A 17500-nucleotide genomic window follows, 5' to 3' on the forward strand; every position below is an offset into this window, starting at 1 on the left:
TGGAGAGAGCACAAACACAAATCTCTATATTACATATACACAAATCACATATTTCTATATTATTGGGGAAGAAATATCGTTTTCAATCAATTTCGTTTGCTGTAATTTTAACTTCATTTTAATGCATCTCTTGTTGGTCAGTTATCTATAAACAATAATAATAATTATTATAATAATAATTCCTTACATTTTATAAAGCGCTTTACACATGGGGGGGGGGGGATCTCCTCATCCACCACCAGTGATTAACATTTGAGCTGATGGGCTTCAAAACAAGTCTGCTATATGTATCGAAATGCTAATAGCCGTGAGATTATGTTGGTTCTTTAAATGAAATAATAATCGGGCCTAATTGAAATATTCCGTTTCAGAGACGCCGCTATTGAACTGTTTTCACTATTAATGACAGGTCTGAATAAGTAGGAAATGCTTTTGCAATGTATTCGCATCACTGAACATGTTCCCAGATTACCTCAGAGGAACAGGCTCTGTTGGAAGAATGAGAGAACTCAGAAACTGGTTGTGAGACTGGAGATGTCTGCATATTTGTGCCAGTCTGTCAGATAAAGTTGCTTAAAACACCTGAACATGCTAGACTTTCTGCGATGGTGTCATGAGGCGTCGCAGGTATGGTATCAGTCGTTGTGGACTATGCCACATTACATGAGAGGAAATGATTGAATCTTGTGTCATGATGCCCTGTGGTTGTTTACGACTCCCCACGACACCCTACATCAAGGTAATCGTGCCGAAATCGTGCCAAGTTTGTGTGATCTGACCGGGGTTTAAGTCGAATGTATGGCACGACTTTCAAACTCACTGGAAGCACCCTTTATTTCCTGATTAATGAATATTAAAATCAGTGCATTGCTTTACTGGTTGTTTTACTTGCTTATTTAATGTGTTTGTTGTATAAATATGTGTGTGTGTGTGTGTGTGTGTGTACACAGGGCAGTAGTGGCGATTTCATCTGCACAGTTTACCTGGAGGAGAAAAGGGAAACAGCTGAACAGCATGTGAAGGTACATGAGGGTCTTGTTAAAGATCTGAACAGAACCAGCACTCATTCACTAATGAATAGCTGTGTTTATATCCATAGATGTAATTTAGATTTGTGTGTAAAACTGTAATACTGCATTAATCATCAGTAAGTAAATGAGCGTCTTCATCAGTGCTGCACAGTAGAGCTTCACCTCCTCAGCTCCTGCTGCTCCTGCGCTGATATCACTGAGTGAAGTGGAGTCTGCTGCATTCACAGCGTTGAATCTCCACTGTGGTGTTTCTTCTCCTCTAATAAATGAGCTGCGCCTCAGAAGACCAAGATCGTGATGAACGTGGTGGCTTCTGGAGGCGTGAGACAGGAGTGCAGACAGATGCTCAAGACAGTTCTGGAGGGAATATTAATAGAGGAATAATACTGAAGCACTGTGATGATAGACTGATGGAGGACTGAGGCCTTTTACAATCAGCACAACAACATCTCACATCTGCAACCATGGAGAGCTGCAGACCAACATTAACGACGCAAACACCCTCACACACACATTTATATCTGTCGAATCATCTGATCAGCAGAAACTACAGCACTGAAGTGCACATACTGATAAAGAACTTTACTGATGAGAGCTGATTACAGCACAGTTAATATTCTCACTGGATAACTGTTGTATCCGACTCAGTTGTGTGCATCTTAGTGTTTCAGTACAGCTTTTAATGCAATATTCCAAAATGCACATATAAAAACTCTGGATGGAACCGTAGCTAATAATAATCATGTTTGACCTTCAGATTCCAGCGACGATGACGGCAGCAGAACTGACATTTGAGGTTCTGGACAGACGGAAAATCAGCGTGAAGGAGAAAGACTACTGGTGCTGCTTCGAGGTCAACGAGAAGGAGGAGATAGGTGAACCCCACACACGCACACACACACACACACACACACACACACACACACACACACACACACACACACACACACACACACACACACTCTACAATGACTTTTACAGTGAACATGAGGACTTGGATGGATGATTTTACATATGTATCCCTGGGAAGAATTTAAAGTTATTGAACATATATTGAAAGTCACATCTAATGTTTAATGTAGATTTCAGTGTATTTCCTTGTTTAGTTTAGCATGGTCTCTTAAGTGTTCTGTAGTATTATAGTTTAATATGCTTTTATAAATGAAGAGTTCAGATGCAAAACTCTCTTAATCCATCAGAGCTGTTTTCTTGTATATGAGCTTTTTCTATCAGGCTCCTCTGATTAGGTTCAGAAGATTTATTTTGTAGGGGAGGAATGAATGAATGAATGAAATCTGTGCATTAATCAGTAACATAAAATAAACTGAGATGAATTAAATCTTAATCTGTTGTCATTTCTGAGATTTGGGATTTAGATGTAATGTAAGTAGTGCATTGTAAACATTGTAAACAAGCTTGGTAGATTCAAATATTGTAGTGTAAAACATTAGCCCCTTTCACACATACAGACCTCTCCAGACAATTACCAGCAGTTTTCCAGAAAGGTCTGTATGTGTGAACAGGCCCATTTTAAAAATACCTGTAAATTCGTTCTGGCTATTTTCTGGAAAGAGAAGTTGTAACATTACCGGTAATTTGCCGGAATGCTGCTCTGTGTAAACGCAGAAGGGAGATTGCCGGAAAGAGCGCGTTCACATCTAGAACGCGCTGACGTGAGACGTCTACTCCAGCCAATCAGAACATTCAGTATGAAGATAAAAGCCTTTGAATATTTTCCCAGACACATTTAGCTGCTAGCTGTTAGTCAGATAATGTTTATATGTTCCTCCTTAATGCCAACTGTGGAAAATATTATCGCTACAATGCTTATGATAAACCGCTGTTTGTTTACGTTCAAGCTCTGAAGCGTGTGCACATGAAGCAGCCGGTGAGTGCCAGCACACACATATTATGACCACATATCTCCACATGCGAAAGTGTTCCTCCTAATATTTTCATTGAAGTTTTTCACAATACTGATCCATCCACAGAGTTTATAATGTCGTCAAATGTTCACAAATACAAGCGCAGCCGTTTAGAGCTCATTTCTGGTTGATGATGTCAGAATTTAACTGTATTTTGGAGTGGATGTGTGTATGGTCTTTTCCGGAAAAATTCCATAACGTCCTGGCCTGAGTGAACAGCACTGTTTTTCAATTTACCCGTGAAGTCGTTCCGGACATTTTCCAGATATTTACCGGTATTACTGTGTGAAAGGGGCTAATGTGAAACATCACTCTCTGTGCATTGTCCATTAATATAATAAGCTTCTCAGACGTATAGGTAATATGAAGTAATATAAATAATGTAGAGTTTTATACAGCATATTAATCTTTTAAAAATAGCTTACATTAGCAAATAAAACACAAGTTAGGCCTACTGGGTGAAAAGGGGATGCCTCTCAGACAGTTTTAGAAGCTTCATTCATTCATTCTCATCATACTCAAGGTCTTGATCTCTTTATCCTCATAGCATCCACATGGGATAAGAGAACAGCATCTTAACTCTGTCTTTCGTGAAGCGCAGTTCCTGTTTACTGTATAGTAAATCAGACTAATTTAAAGTAGTGTCACTGCACAGCAAAACATTATGAATGCACGCTACACTTCTGACTGTACAGTGTGTTGTCTGTGTCTTATAATGCACAGAGTTTTGAGGTAAGGGATGTCTTTATTTGCCATTCTCTGACAGTCAGACAGGCTCATCCAGTTCAATCTCCGTCTGGTAAAATCTACTTCTGAATGTGAATAGATCAGTCTCCTCATAAAGCCGGCATATCAGCGCTGCTACATTGAACACATGATTCGATTCACGGCTTCTGATTGGTTCTCAGGATATAGCAGCATAAAGGCAGGTGGTGTTTAGCAGCTTTTGCCAACAAACTGTTATTTCTGAATGTGCTGACGCTGCGATTTAGATGAGTTGAAGCAAAAATATTAGTTGATCATGTACTACATGCCTAAAGCATTCACTCAATGCCATCAGCTCATTTCTGGCGGAAGTGGCGTTTAGCGGCTTTTGCATCTGAACTCTTCATATAGCGATCTTGCTGTAAAATAGCCATAAGTTGCTGATGTGGCAATAAATAAACAAACAAATGGACAAATAGTGACGTGAGGATGTTTACATGTGTGTGTGTGTGTGTGTGTGTGTGTGTGTGTGTGTGTGTGTGTGTGTGTGTGTGTGTGTGTGTGTGTGTGTGTGTGTGTGTGTGTGTTACTGTGTCAGAGCGGCCGCTGCACTATCAGGAGAAGGTTCTGCCCATCTTCCACTCTCTGGGCACTGACAGTCACCTGCTGGTCAAGAAGCACTTCTCTATGGAGGCCATGCTGGTGTATCTGGGTAAGAGGAGAGCTGCACTCACACACCGCTTTTAGGGGAATGGGCAAAGAAAGAGCCATGGTACGAAGCAGCCACATCACCCTAGCAACCATAAAGCATCATCCACAGTACCATAGCAACCACCTACATCACCCTTGTAAAAACAGTAACATTCACATCACCCTAGCAACTGCGTAGCAGCATATCTATTAATTAACTACCAGTGTCAGAAATAGTCATGAAAGTAGTTAATGCTGACAATTTCATCAACATCTCGTTTCTTCAGTCACTAGAATAAAGACTTCCTTCAGTATAAGTGTATATTTAGAGCTGCTGTATGTGAGTTTTTGACTAAAAACAGCATCATATGTGTGCAGATATTCAGAAACATGCGCAGTGAACATTCTTGTTTATCTGAGAAACAATGCTGAAGTCAGATATTCTGCTGTGAACATGTGTGTTACGTGCCGGAGCATCTGTCTATGTTTTGGTCATTTAACCTGCCCACTGCCAGATTAGCCAATTATATTTCAGCAGCCCGGGTTGCCAGATGATGGAAAACAGCGTATTTCATTCATTCAGTCAGGAAGGCTCTCGAAGTGTGCATCTGTGACTGAAATGTGACCTCTGGTGGACAGTAGCAGACTCTGAAATGAGACGCAGATTCAGAGTTCCACATGAGGTTATTAATGAGCAAATAATATAAATATTAGGAGCGTAAACATTAGATGAGCAGGTCACACTGTAACCCCGTGTCCTCACAACACGCTACATGATGAGACAGACAGTGATGAGCAGTTTGGCTGTTTGCACCAGACGAAACAGGACAGAAATGTAAATCCAGCCATTCAGAAGCACAGAATAGTGCACTCACTGCACTCCAGCAGAATGGTCAGGTTTATAATCTAATGAATACATATTAAAGCTCTTGAACATGATTAAATGTAGATGCTGAATCACTGATATGTGTTGGTTTGCAGTTCTGAAGTTCAGTTTCAGACGGTTTATTTTATTCTCCAGATCTGAGCTGAACTATCTGCTGCTGCTTTCAGTAGTATGGCAATAAATGTCCTGTCAAACGGCGTTCAGACTCACATTATTAGCATTGAACACTGAATAAAGCACATGAGCTCTACCTGAGCTGATCAGTTTATCCTGTTGTTCAGCTGTGAGTAATAGAAGCCGTTTCTGATATATCAATTCGGTGTTGGTTCGAACAAAAACTCCTTTTATTATGGAGAATATTCCTTCTATCATGATCCGTTGCTTTTAGTTAGAAAATGGTTCAAGTCAGCCTTAAATCAGGCTGGATAGTCAGGTACACTCATGTCAATCTGCCAACCTGCGCTTGAGTGGACTCATCAGAGGAGGAGCCGAGTGAAAATGTGTTTTGATCCAGGAGCGCAATACCTAGTTCAACCACCGGGTGTCAAACACACACACTGAACCTTAAACAATATGCTTGGATACATGCCATAAATAAATAATTTCCTCATTAATTAAATGAACATCTGTCTAAACAATTTTCAGTTGGATAAAAAAATAGGGGCGACGCAGTGGCGCAGTGGGTAGTGTTGTCGCCTCATAACAAGAAAGTCGCTGGTTCAAGCCTCGGCTGGGTCAGTTGGCGTTTCTGTGTGGAGTTTGCTTGTTCTCCCTGTGTTGGCGTGGGTTTCCTCCGGGTGCTTCGGTTTCCTCCACAGTCCAAACACATGCGCTATAGGGGAACTGATGATCTAAATTGTTTGTAGTGTGTGTGTGAATGAGTGTGTATGGATGTCTCCCAGTGATGGGTTGCGGTTGGAAGGTCATCCGCTGCTTAAAACCTGTGCTGAATGGGTTGGTGGTTCATTCCACTGTGGCAACCCTTGAAAATGAATGATTGATAAATAAATAAAGTGTAAAATGTGCTTCTCAACCATTTAAACTCCAGAACCACATCTCTTCTACAGTAATATTTGTCGACTCTTTTAGATGTAAGATCTGAATGTTTTTCCGGCCTCCCGCTGTTAAAGCAGTGGATCTGCAGATCTTTATTCAATCATTCATGATTTACCACAGAAGGATTAATGAAGAGGATTTAATAAACATGTTTCTGTACCCATGTTTTGTACCTGATAGAATATTGGAGAGCTTGGCAGATGTAAGACGTGTTATATTCATTATAAACGCGCCCTCGGCATGTTCAGGCTTATTAACTTTCAGAACTCCTCCAGTATTATTAATTACTCTGATCAAACGAGGCTTCTGCTCATATATTCAGGTTTCCAAGATGCTGAAAATCTCATTTCCTCTGTATTCTTGCTTTCTCATTTATAAAAGGTAATGATAATTAAAATAACAGTGTTGAGGGAGTTCAGAAAGGCTCTTAAATCATGTTGAGGAACCTTAGAATTTGCTAAAGCAGTGAATGGATGACGTGTGTTGTTGTTATTAAAGTGTATAATAGAGTCATGCTGTCATTAATATAAATGAGTTTATAATGTGCTCGTGTGGATCTGATAATGTGTGATAATTATCTGAAAATACTGAAGGATCTTGTGTGTATGTGTGTGTGTGTGTGTGTGTGTCCTGCAGCCAGTAAAGTGGAGGTGTCGAAGCACGGGATGATGAAGTTCAGGGAGGAGCGCAGTCTGCTGGGTTTGGGTTTGAGCACCGGACACTTTAATGACCGATACTTCATCCTGACCAGCACATCACTGCGACTCTATAAGGAAGTGCGGGTAAGAGAGAGTGTGTGTGTGTGTCAATCTGTTTTTGTCTCCTGAAGTGAACCTTAATCTTCATATTATTGCATTATAATTAATATTGATAATTGCATTATAATTAATTGCATTATAATTAACTAATATTTCCATCTCACCATCTCAGTAGTAATTCTGTAGTTGTTTACGATTATTGTCCAGCATCTCTGAATGACCTCTGACCTCTGCCTGACCTCTTCATGTGTCACATGAGTAACAGTCCTCATAAAACAAATGTCAGCTGATTGTTTCTCACAGCGGGATTCTGCAGCTGTAAGGCTTTGGTAACCTTAAATATATGAATCAATGTGTTTTTATTTATTATATTTTATATAAACTTGTAACTTCTACACGTTTTCTCCATCAAATATATCTTGCACTCATGCACAGTGATGATCAGTGTTATGTATTTACACAATGCTTTATGTTTTATGAACCTGCATGTGTTTATTTACATTTGACAGCTTATGAAATGCCAATAAAGGAGACTTAATATATACGACTTAAAATCCAGTGCATATAAACAAAGCTAGCCGTTCAAGTATCATTGAGATGTTTTCATTTACGAGTTTTCTTAATACTGCACTTTCTTTTGAACTTATTTTTAGATAGAGTACAATATAGTGTAATTTTTTAACATTATATATATATATATATATATATATATATATATATATATATGAGCAATATCACATAAGTAGCAGTGCCATATGGCTGTATATCGGCCGATATACAGCCATATGGCACTGCTACTCATGTGATATTGTGTTTATACAACAGTTCGATGGCACAATCGTGTGCATAATAAAGGAAATCAAACACAGAGAGTCTAAAAACCCTTTTATAAGAGGAACTACTTTCTTCTGCTGTTTATTCACATCTGCAGCTGACATCAGAACAGCAGAAACCGCTGCTACTTTACCAACATCACTGTAGAGCTAGTGCTTGAATGATTCTCTAGCGTAATGTGGAAAGTGAAGACAAAACAGCTGATGTTGCTGACATTTAAGATTATAAGGCTGAACAGCATGAAATGCCATCAGTCTACAGAGATTTCCCAGTATTTCTCTTTTGCAATCGGGAGATCACAATATTGCTGCGGTAAAAATACAGCACTACAGCATACAAAAGAGAGAGATCGACTTAAAGTCATGAACCTGTTTTATAATGATTTGATCAGCTGTAGTTTTTCTCTTAGGGCTTATTATGCGGTCTCTGTCGCCATCTTGTGGATGAACATCGTCATCTGTCTTTGCTCAGTGACAGGCTGATGGCCGCCTACGTGCTGTATCTCATAAATGATGAATATTTTAAATAGGCACTCTCCTTATAAATAAACTGCATAGCTGCAATTTAAACAACTACATTTTTGCCTTAAAAAGCCTCAAAAGTACATGATGTTGTCCAACAGCTGCAGTATTTGTCTAAATGTAGAGTGTCCTCTGCTTGTTGTTGTATGTGGGCGGAGTAATACACAAGGGTGAAGAGGCTGGATGAGTGCTGTTACTGACAGAATATCACGTGGCTATCAATCAGATTCAAGAGCCAGACACAATTATTGTGTGTGTGTGTATATATATATATTTTTTTTATATAAAAAAACAAAGGACAATAAGATAGATAAAGTGGAGAAAGAAAGGAGTGACTATGATCATAACAATATGGCTCGTTATTGATGAATTAAAGGCAAATACTGCAATTTTACAGAGGTGTACAAATACTTTCCATTCCATTTTTATTATTCATTCATTCATTCATTTTCTTTTCGACTTAGTCCCTTTATTAATCTGGGGTCACCACAGCGGAATGAACCACCAAGTTATCCAGCACATGTTTTACAAGGATGCCCTTCCAGCTGCATCCCATCTCTGGGAAACATCCATACACACTCATTCACACTCATACACCATGGACAATTTAGCCTACCCAATTCACCTGTACCACAGTCTGGACTGTGGGGGAAACTGGAGAGAACATGCAAACTCTACACAGAAACGCCCAGCCGAGGCTTGAACCAGCGACCTTCTTACTGCGAGGCAACAGCACTACCCACTGTGCCACTGCGCCGCCCATTTTTATTATTATCAATAAAATACATAGTAATGTTAATTCATATTACAATGTTAATTAATCTGAGATGTTGGGGTTTGTCATAAATTTCACATCTTGTTTTTACTTTTTTATTTCTAGTTTTTAGGATTTGTTATAGTTATAGTTACTTTAGTGAGTAAATGGTATATGTTAGTTATGCATAGGTTTCTTTATAATAGCTCTTATGTCCAGTGTTGTGTTTGTATTTATGATTAATCTATGTAGCACTGTTGTCCTGCAAGACATCACATTTCGTTCCTCTGTATGTCCACACATGTAGAGGACTGACTATAAAACTCAACTCAACTTGATTTATTTGTTACAGTATAGTTATAGTTACGTTATTACAAACTGAAGGAAATAACGAGAAATATTACCGCTCAAATTAAAGAAACGGGTTTAATTTTAGTCTACAATAATAATAGTGCTGGACAAAGATTAATCACATCCAAAATAAATGTTTGTTTTGACATAATGTGTGTGTGTGTGTGTGTGTGTGTGTGTGTGTGCGTGTGTGTGTGTTATGTATTTTTATTATATATGTGATGCATACATATAAACAAAGCTATACAAAACTATTTTGTTATATAGATACTTAAATGTATATAGAACTTGTATCATACACACACACACACACACACACACACACATATATATATATATATATATATATATATATATATATATATATATATATATATATATATATAAATATAAATATATATCTAAATTATAAATAAAATATTTCTCAAACATATGCATGCATGTGTGTATTTATACAGTATATACATAATAAATATACAGCGTACACACACACACACACACACACACACACACATATATTTTGTCAAAACACACTTTTATTTTGGATGTGATTAATTATTGCTCAGCATTTAATATTAATAATCTCAGTTTGTAAGCCCAAACGAGTGGCCTTTGTCATTGTCATCATGTTTTACTTTAAACAGAATCTGCAAAAGCTGCAAAGCCCAGATCTGCAGTGTGTGAGTACAGATAGTGTGTGTTTGCATGTAGCCGTGTGTGTTAGCGGTGCGCAGTAGGTTGAGGTTTAGTGTTGCTGTGGTTTGGTGTGTTTACCGGTGGTGGTTTTCCTCTAGTTTTGGACTGTGTGTGTGTGTGTGTGTGTGTGTGTGTTCATGTCTCCGCTTGTGTGTTTTTCCTTCAGAGTAATCGTCCAGAGAGAGAATGGCCAGTCAAGTGTCTGAAAGTCTATCAAGGCATCAAGAAGAAGCTCCGTCCGCCCACATGGTGAGATTAAATCAGGAATAAAGTAGATCCCGCCGGTGGTTATGATCACAGAATAAAGTTATTCAGCAGCTGTAGTGTAGGACTGGAGGGTTTATTCTGATATAAACACCGGCTGGATATATGTTATGTGTATTATATTATTCAGTTGTTGTCTGAGATTAACATACCTTGGAATGTGGTGACTGACCAATCAGAATCAAGCATTCCAGAGAGCTGTGTAATGAATATTAATGAGCAATGATTATTGTTGCACACTGTTGACATGAGAAGATTCTAGAAAAATAAAGCTGATGATGAGCTCAGAGAATTATTGATCATAAATATAACACTTATATCAGATTCACATGTATATAATGTGCTAATATACAGGTGTCAGCTCTGCACTGTGATTGGCTGACCAGCAGGTGTCAGTGTGTGTGTGTTGAGCTTCAGCTTGATCCACTTATTTCTGATTATACAGAGAGAATATGGAGGAAAGGGCTCAAACTCAGCTAAAATAAGTGTGTCTGCTGATGTTTCTGTGGGCGATGTTCATGTACTTCTGGGTTTTACTCGCTGAAGCAGTGTAAAGACGTGTGCTGGTGGAGTGTTGACATCTGTGCTCATTCATATACTGTACAGACAGCAGAATCAAATATATAATGGACATCCAGTGGAAAATGTTGTGTTTAATCTCTGTGTGTGTGTGTGTGTGTGTGTGTGTGTGTGTGTGTGTGTGTGTGTGTGTGTGTGTGTGTGTGTGTGTGTTTAGTTGGGGACTCACAGTCATCTATGAGAGCGAAAAACAGGAGAAGCAGGAAAAACAGCAGTGGTGAGAATTGTGTGTGTGCGTGTGTGTGTGTGTGCAGCTATGTGACACTGTGTGTTTGTGTGTGTGTGTAAGTGTTTACACTCTTCTATTTGTGTGTGTGTGCACCTATGTGTAACAGTGTGTTTGTTTGTGTCTGTGTGTGTTTGTAGGTGTGTATGTTTTTGCGTGCTTTGTAGGTGTGCATGTATATGTGTGTGTGTGTGTGTGTGTGTTTGTAGGCTTGCATGTGTGTGTGACACACCTACGTCTATGTGGCACTGTGTGTGAGTGTGTGTCTGTAAGTGCATTAGCATCTATGTGTGTGTGTGAGTGTGTGTGTGTGTGTGTGTGTGTGTGTGTGTGTGTGTGTGTGTGTGTGTGTGTGTGTGAGTGAGTGTATGTGTGTGTGCTTGTGCACTCCTCTATGTGTGTGTGTGTGTGTGCGTGTGTGTGTGTGTTTGCAGGCGTGCATGTGTGTGTGTGCATCTATGTGACATTATGTGTGAGTGCGTGTCTGTGTAAGTGCATTAGCATCTGTGTGTGTGCGTGTGTGTGTGTATGTGTGCGCGCCTATCTGTAACAGTGTGTGTGTGAGTGTCTTTGTGACACTTTGTGTGTGTGCACGTTTTTATGACAATTTGTGTGTGCGTGTCTAAGTGTGTCTGCCATGGGTCTATGGGTGTGTATGCCTGTGTGTAACTGTGTGTTGTGTACATGTGCAAGTGTTTTGTGTGCATGTGTGTGTGTGTCTGTGTGAGTGTGTGAGTGTGTGTGTGTGTGTGTGTGCATGCATTATGTGTGTGTGTGTGTTTTGTGTATATATGTGTGTACTTCACTTTGTGCATCTTTGTAAGTGCATTTATTTATGTGTGTGTGTGTTTCTATGTAAGTGTACATGTTTGTGTGCATGCTTAATTGTGTATGCATGTTTGTGTGTGTGTGTGTGTACAAGCGTTTTGGTGCATTTTATTGTGTGTCACAGTGTATTTGTGTGTATGATTGCATGTGTGTGATTGTGTGTATGCGTTTGTGTTCGTGAGAGTGTATGTCCGACCATGTTTTTATGAGTCTGCATGTATGTGTGTTTGTGTGCGCGTGCATCTCTGTGTGTGTGTCTGTTTAAGTGTGTGTGTGCATGAGTGTGTGTGTATTTATTTGTGTGTTTGTGAATAAACAAGATTGAAACTCAAGCAGACACACAAGGGTAAAGGGTGGTCATGCGCCTCTGGATACTACACACGCACACACACACACACACACACACACACGTGTCAGTATCAGTTCTATTCCCTGTAAATAATGTTAATATGGTGTGACTTTAAGCTTAAAGCAGAGTTTGTCAACACACACACACAGACACAGACACACACACACACACACACACACACACACACACACAGCTGCACAGTTGATCAGAATAAGACCTCACATCAGGCTCCAGTGTTTATATTCTGTCTGGAAATCTTTTGGTTTCCTGTTCACAGAGCTGCCTGCAGTTTATTTAACATGCAGTACAATACAGTCACATACTCAAATGTTTTTACTATTCAAAATAACTATTTGACATATAACATGCTGATTTGAAGAAGGTGGCTGGTTCGAGTCTCGGCTGGGTCAGTTGGTGTTTCTGTGTGGAGTTTGCATGTTCTCCCCGTGTTGGTGTGGGTTTCCTCCGGGTGCTCCGGTTTCCCCCACAGTCCAAACACATGCGCTATAGGGGAACTGATCAACTAAACTGGCCGTAGTGTGTGTGTGTGTGAGTGAGTGGGTATGGGTGTTTTCCCAGTACTGGGTTGCAGCTAGAAGGGCATCCACTGTGTAAATCATATGCTGGAATAGTTGGCGGTTCATTCCGCTGTGGCGACCCCTGATTAATAAAGGGATTTATTCAAAAATAAAACAAATGAATGAGCCTGCTGATTTACTGCTTTAAAACATGATCATGAGTATGGGAAACTCTTATATTCATATTTTGGTGCAAAGCTGTGATGCATTCACATTCAGATTTGGTGAATATTTCAGTTTTTTTAGACGATGAAGAATAAAAACATCTGTTTTCACAGAAATATGAAGCAGCACAGCTGTTTTCACTAATAACCATAAATACTAATAACCATAAATACTAATAACCATAATGTTTCTTGATCATCATTTCCTCCTATTATAGTGATTTTTGAGAGGTCATGAAACACTGAAGACTGCAGAAATGATGCTGGAAATACAGAGTTCACAGTACATTTTCACACTAAATATTCATTCATTCATTCATTTTCCTTCAGCTTAGTCTCTATTCATCAGGGCTCGCCACAGCAGAATGAACCGCCAACTATTCCAGCATATTTTTTAGGCTGGAATAATGGGGAAAACCCACACCAACACAGGGAGAACATGCAAACTCCACACAGAAACACCAACTGACCCAGCCAGGACTCGAACCACAGACCTTCCTACTGTTATGCCACAGTGCCACCCTTATTATTATTGTTATTATTATTAATAATAATAATAATAAATAAATAAAACAAGTTGTTGCTATGGATAAACCTAATGTTGTGATATTTTTAAGCAAATTTAAATGACACATTTTAATCCAAGGGTTGGGTTTGTCCACATTTGACCCAATGTTGAGTTACAACAACCCAGCATTTTTTTACAGTGTAAAGTCAGGACTATTTTATGAAGCAGACCAGTTACAGGTATGTGGTCATGGTAAACATAAAATCCATAACCATAAAAAATGAACAAACTTAACTCTGGGCTGTTATTTTTTAACTCAACAGATATGTTTGTCCATATTTAACCCAACAAAGCATATATTCTTTAAAAAAAATGCTGGGTTGTTGTAATCCAACATTTGTGTTAAATATAAACAAACATAACGTTCAGGTAATTTTATTTTCATTTTCCTTCAGCCTAGTCCCTTTATTAATCAGGGCTCGCCACAGCGGAATGAACCGCCAACTATTCCAGCATATGTTTTGCACAGCGGATGCCCTTCCGGCTGCAACCCATCACTGGGAAACACCCATACACACTCATTCACACACACACTCATACACTACGGCCAGTTTAGTTGATCAATTCCCCTATAGCGCATGTGTCTGGATTGTGGGGGAAACCGGAGCACCCGGAGGAAACCCACACCAACACGAGGAGAACATGCAAACTCCACACAGAAACACCAACTGACCCAGCCGGGACTCGAACCAGAGACCTGAGTGCTTTGAGGCCACAGTCAACACCATTGCCCCACCATGCTGCCCCACAACAATAATAATCCTAAATGTTTCTTGATCATCAGATCCTCCTATTACAGTGATTTCTGCAGGATCATGAACACTGAAGACTGCAGTAATGATGCTGGATATACAGATTTACATGTACATCACTGATATTAAATGAGTTCACAAGACATTTTCACACAGAACAGTTCACAGTATTTCTGATTTGACTCTTTATCCAAAAGATGTGGTGTGAGACTTCTTGAAAAAATGAACATAATAGCTTACTGGTAGCTTTAATAGTTTTAAAATGACCAGTAGCCATTGGGATTGCTTCTGTAAAGGCACAGATTGATGTGTGTGTGTGTGTGTGTGTGTGTGTGTGTGTGTGTGTGTGTGTGTGTGTGTGTCAGGTACCTGTGCTGTGACACTCAGAATGAGATGAGGGAATGGTTCGCCACCTTCATGAGTATACAGGTCAGTCTCCAACTGTTTTGATGTGCATTTTGGAATCGTCCGTCAGTCCGTCATCACAGTGCTTCACTATCATTCTTCTTCTATTATTATTCCCTCCAGAGCTGTCTTGAGTGTCATGTTATCTCTGTTTCACTTGATCCAATTCTCAATACTCAGCTGCTTTATTGATAGCAGAAAAGTTTCTCCATCCCAAATAATAAATATTTCATGTTTAGGACATTTGTGTAGACACCACACTACACATGGAGGTTTCAAATCTTTTTAGGCAATGGCTTCTCTTTAAAATTATACAATTTTCTATTCATTCAATAGAGCATAGTAGGGCTTACCAACCAGCATGATGGCTTTACTTTTTATGATGTCGTGAGAAATCCAGTTCTGGAGTGGTACTGTTTGGTACAGTACAGTTTGGTATGCTTTTTTTGTCTGTTTCCACTATTAAAAGGTACCAAAAGGTACCAAAAGGCGCACCGTACCACACCACTTTTTGGCAACCTTGTGAAAAGCACAAGCAGGTTCACTTTTGCTCTTTGTTCTCCATTTGCATGCACTCGCATGTCTATATTTGAAATAATAAACTTGAGCTCATAATAATAGCGTGCGTGTGAATATTGAAATTTGGATTCTCAAATTATTTCAGAAACAGACAAACACGAAGCCCGGAAAGAAAACGAGCAAGTGACACTTTTAGCAACCTAAAACATAATTAAATTGCGATGTTTAATTATTATCGCCGCCTTTTGGACTATTATGAACTCTTCATGACGGATTTACTTTCTAACAAGAGGTTAAATGTGCTGGTGAAGAACAAAGATACACATGAGAGGCTTGCATTGACTGTATAGCCTATGTTTTGTATTGTTTTTGAACCCAAATAAGGGTTAAATGTATGCTGTGTGTAACTTTACTGTAATTGATAACATATAGGAGACTGTAAGGGCTCTATTTTAATGATCTAGGCTCAAAGTCTAAAGCTCATGGTGTAAAAGCATTAAGGCCGTGTCTGAATATATTTTTTCTATTTTAAGCATGGATAAATCCGCTCTGCGCCCCGGCGCATGGTCTAACAGGGTTGAGCTTATTCTCTAATGAGTTCTGGGTGTGTTTTGATCATAACCTGCATTAAATCAGTCAGAGTCTCGTCTCTCATTCCCTTTAAGAGTCAGTTGCGTCGCTCCATGGCGCATTTGTTATTTACAAGTGTAAAAACTGAACGCTTCACTAGAGAAAACAGTTAAACAGAGCATCTGCAGCGCGAGGATAAAGAACGAGCCTCCTCCATTCAGCCTCTTTACTTTCTCTTTACTTTACTTTTACTCTTTACTCCTTTACTTTGGTGGAGTGAGGAAACGGTGGAAACTCACTCCACTGAACACATCCATTAGCCCACATATTTAATTTCCTTTGTTAAGCTCAAAGATTTGATCAAAACTATTTCTAAATTCAGTTCTAATCTCCAGCAGAGGAATAAATGAACAATAATAATGAAGTGTGGTCAAAACACTGAGTTATATCCAAACACACGTCCTGTTCTGATGACCCATATGGTGACGCAGACGTCTCCTAAACCCCACAGGTGGACAAATCTACACTTGTGTTTATTAAATCAAATATAAATCTGCAGATAATCAATAATACTGCTGATAATCATCACATTATACAGATGCAGATTGACATGAATAAACTGAAAAAGCCCCCCGAGGTGAAGAAGGCATGGAGGCAGTGCTGTTTATATTGATGTAGAAAATCAGAATTTCTGGATCATTTTAATCCTTTAATTGTTTTCATCTGTAAAGATATTTGTGTGTTGCTGTTCATCCTGTGTGTGTTCAGCAGTGTGTGAGTGTTTGGAGCTGTATAGGAGCATAACTAACACCTCTCTGCTGGACTTTAGAGCAGCTTTTAGTTGGTCAATGGTGCGGTCTATTTCAACAACGCTCCAAGAATGCGCCTTAACACACCTCCTATATAGACCAGCACACACACGAGTCTACAGAGTGGCGCTAATGGATTTACTATTTAAACAATGTGACACAAAACCTGAAAATTAGGATTGCACTGCTCTGAAAATAGCAACACATCGCGCTAAACACATTTCACGCCTTATTGCGCCGGGTGTATTATACGGCCCTAAGGGTCTGTATGTGCAATTGCAGACATTACAGTCGGTTATTTTGCATTATTATTGATCTGCAGCTATAATTAAATCCTGTTTATAGAAAGGTTAATCACATTTAAACATGAGTATTTGTGTATGAAGCATCTGTTTTGTGAGATGTGCTTCTCCTATGATATGTGAACGACCCATTCAGATTCACTTTGACATTTCTTTGAGTGAGAATGACATCGACTGCAACTTTCTGTCGTACACCACACCTACCCTAAGGCCACCCTTTGACAGTGGAGACACAAGCTTGATAAAGATGACCCATACCAGCTGTACTGTACCAAACCACTCACTGGAAAAGAGGCATATAATAGATCAGTGGGCACAACTCATGTATTAGAGAAGAAGAAGAAAGACCGCAGTGGCTTCTCATACCATAACTATTCTCT

The 17500-nt window shown here is 39.3% G+C and overlaps 1 protein-coding gene across 1 annotated transcript in view; it reads left to right on the forward strand.

The window, feature by feature from the left end:
- The window catches only part of LOC130216850 (arf-GAP with Rho-GAP domain, ANK repeat and PH domain-containing protein 1-like), a 122875-nt gene that overhangs the window by 98615 nt on the left and 6760 nt on the right, over nucleotides 1-17500 (forward strand). Inside the window, exons 22-29 of the mRNA XM_056448730.1 lie at nucleotides 951-1022; nucleotides 1789-1906; nucleotides 4260-4373; nucleotides 6930-7075; nucleotides 10156-10191; nucleotides 10374-10456; nucleotides 11208-11267; nucleotides 14881-14944. Coding sequence (XP_056304705.1) covers nucleotides 951-1022; nucleotides 1789-1906; nucleotides 4260-4373; nucleotides 6930-7075; nucleotides 10156-10191; nucleotides 10374-10456; nucleotides 11208-11267; nucleotides 14881-14944 — 693 coding nt within the window. The remainder of the gene's footprint in view (nucleotides 1-950; nucleotides 1023-1788; nucleotides 1907-4259; nucleotides 4374-6929; nucleotides 7076-10155; nucleotides 10192-10373; nucleotides 10457-11207; nucleotides 11268-14880; nucleotides 14945-17500) is intronic.

The sequence above is a fragment of the Danio aesculapii genome, chromosome 23, assembly GCF_903798145.1.
Source record: "Danio aesculapii chromosome 23, fDanAes4.1, whole genome shotgun sequence".
Lineage (NCBI taxonomy): Eukaryota > Metazoa > Chordata > Actinopteri > Cypriniformes > Danionidae > Danio > Danio aesculapii.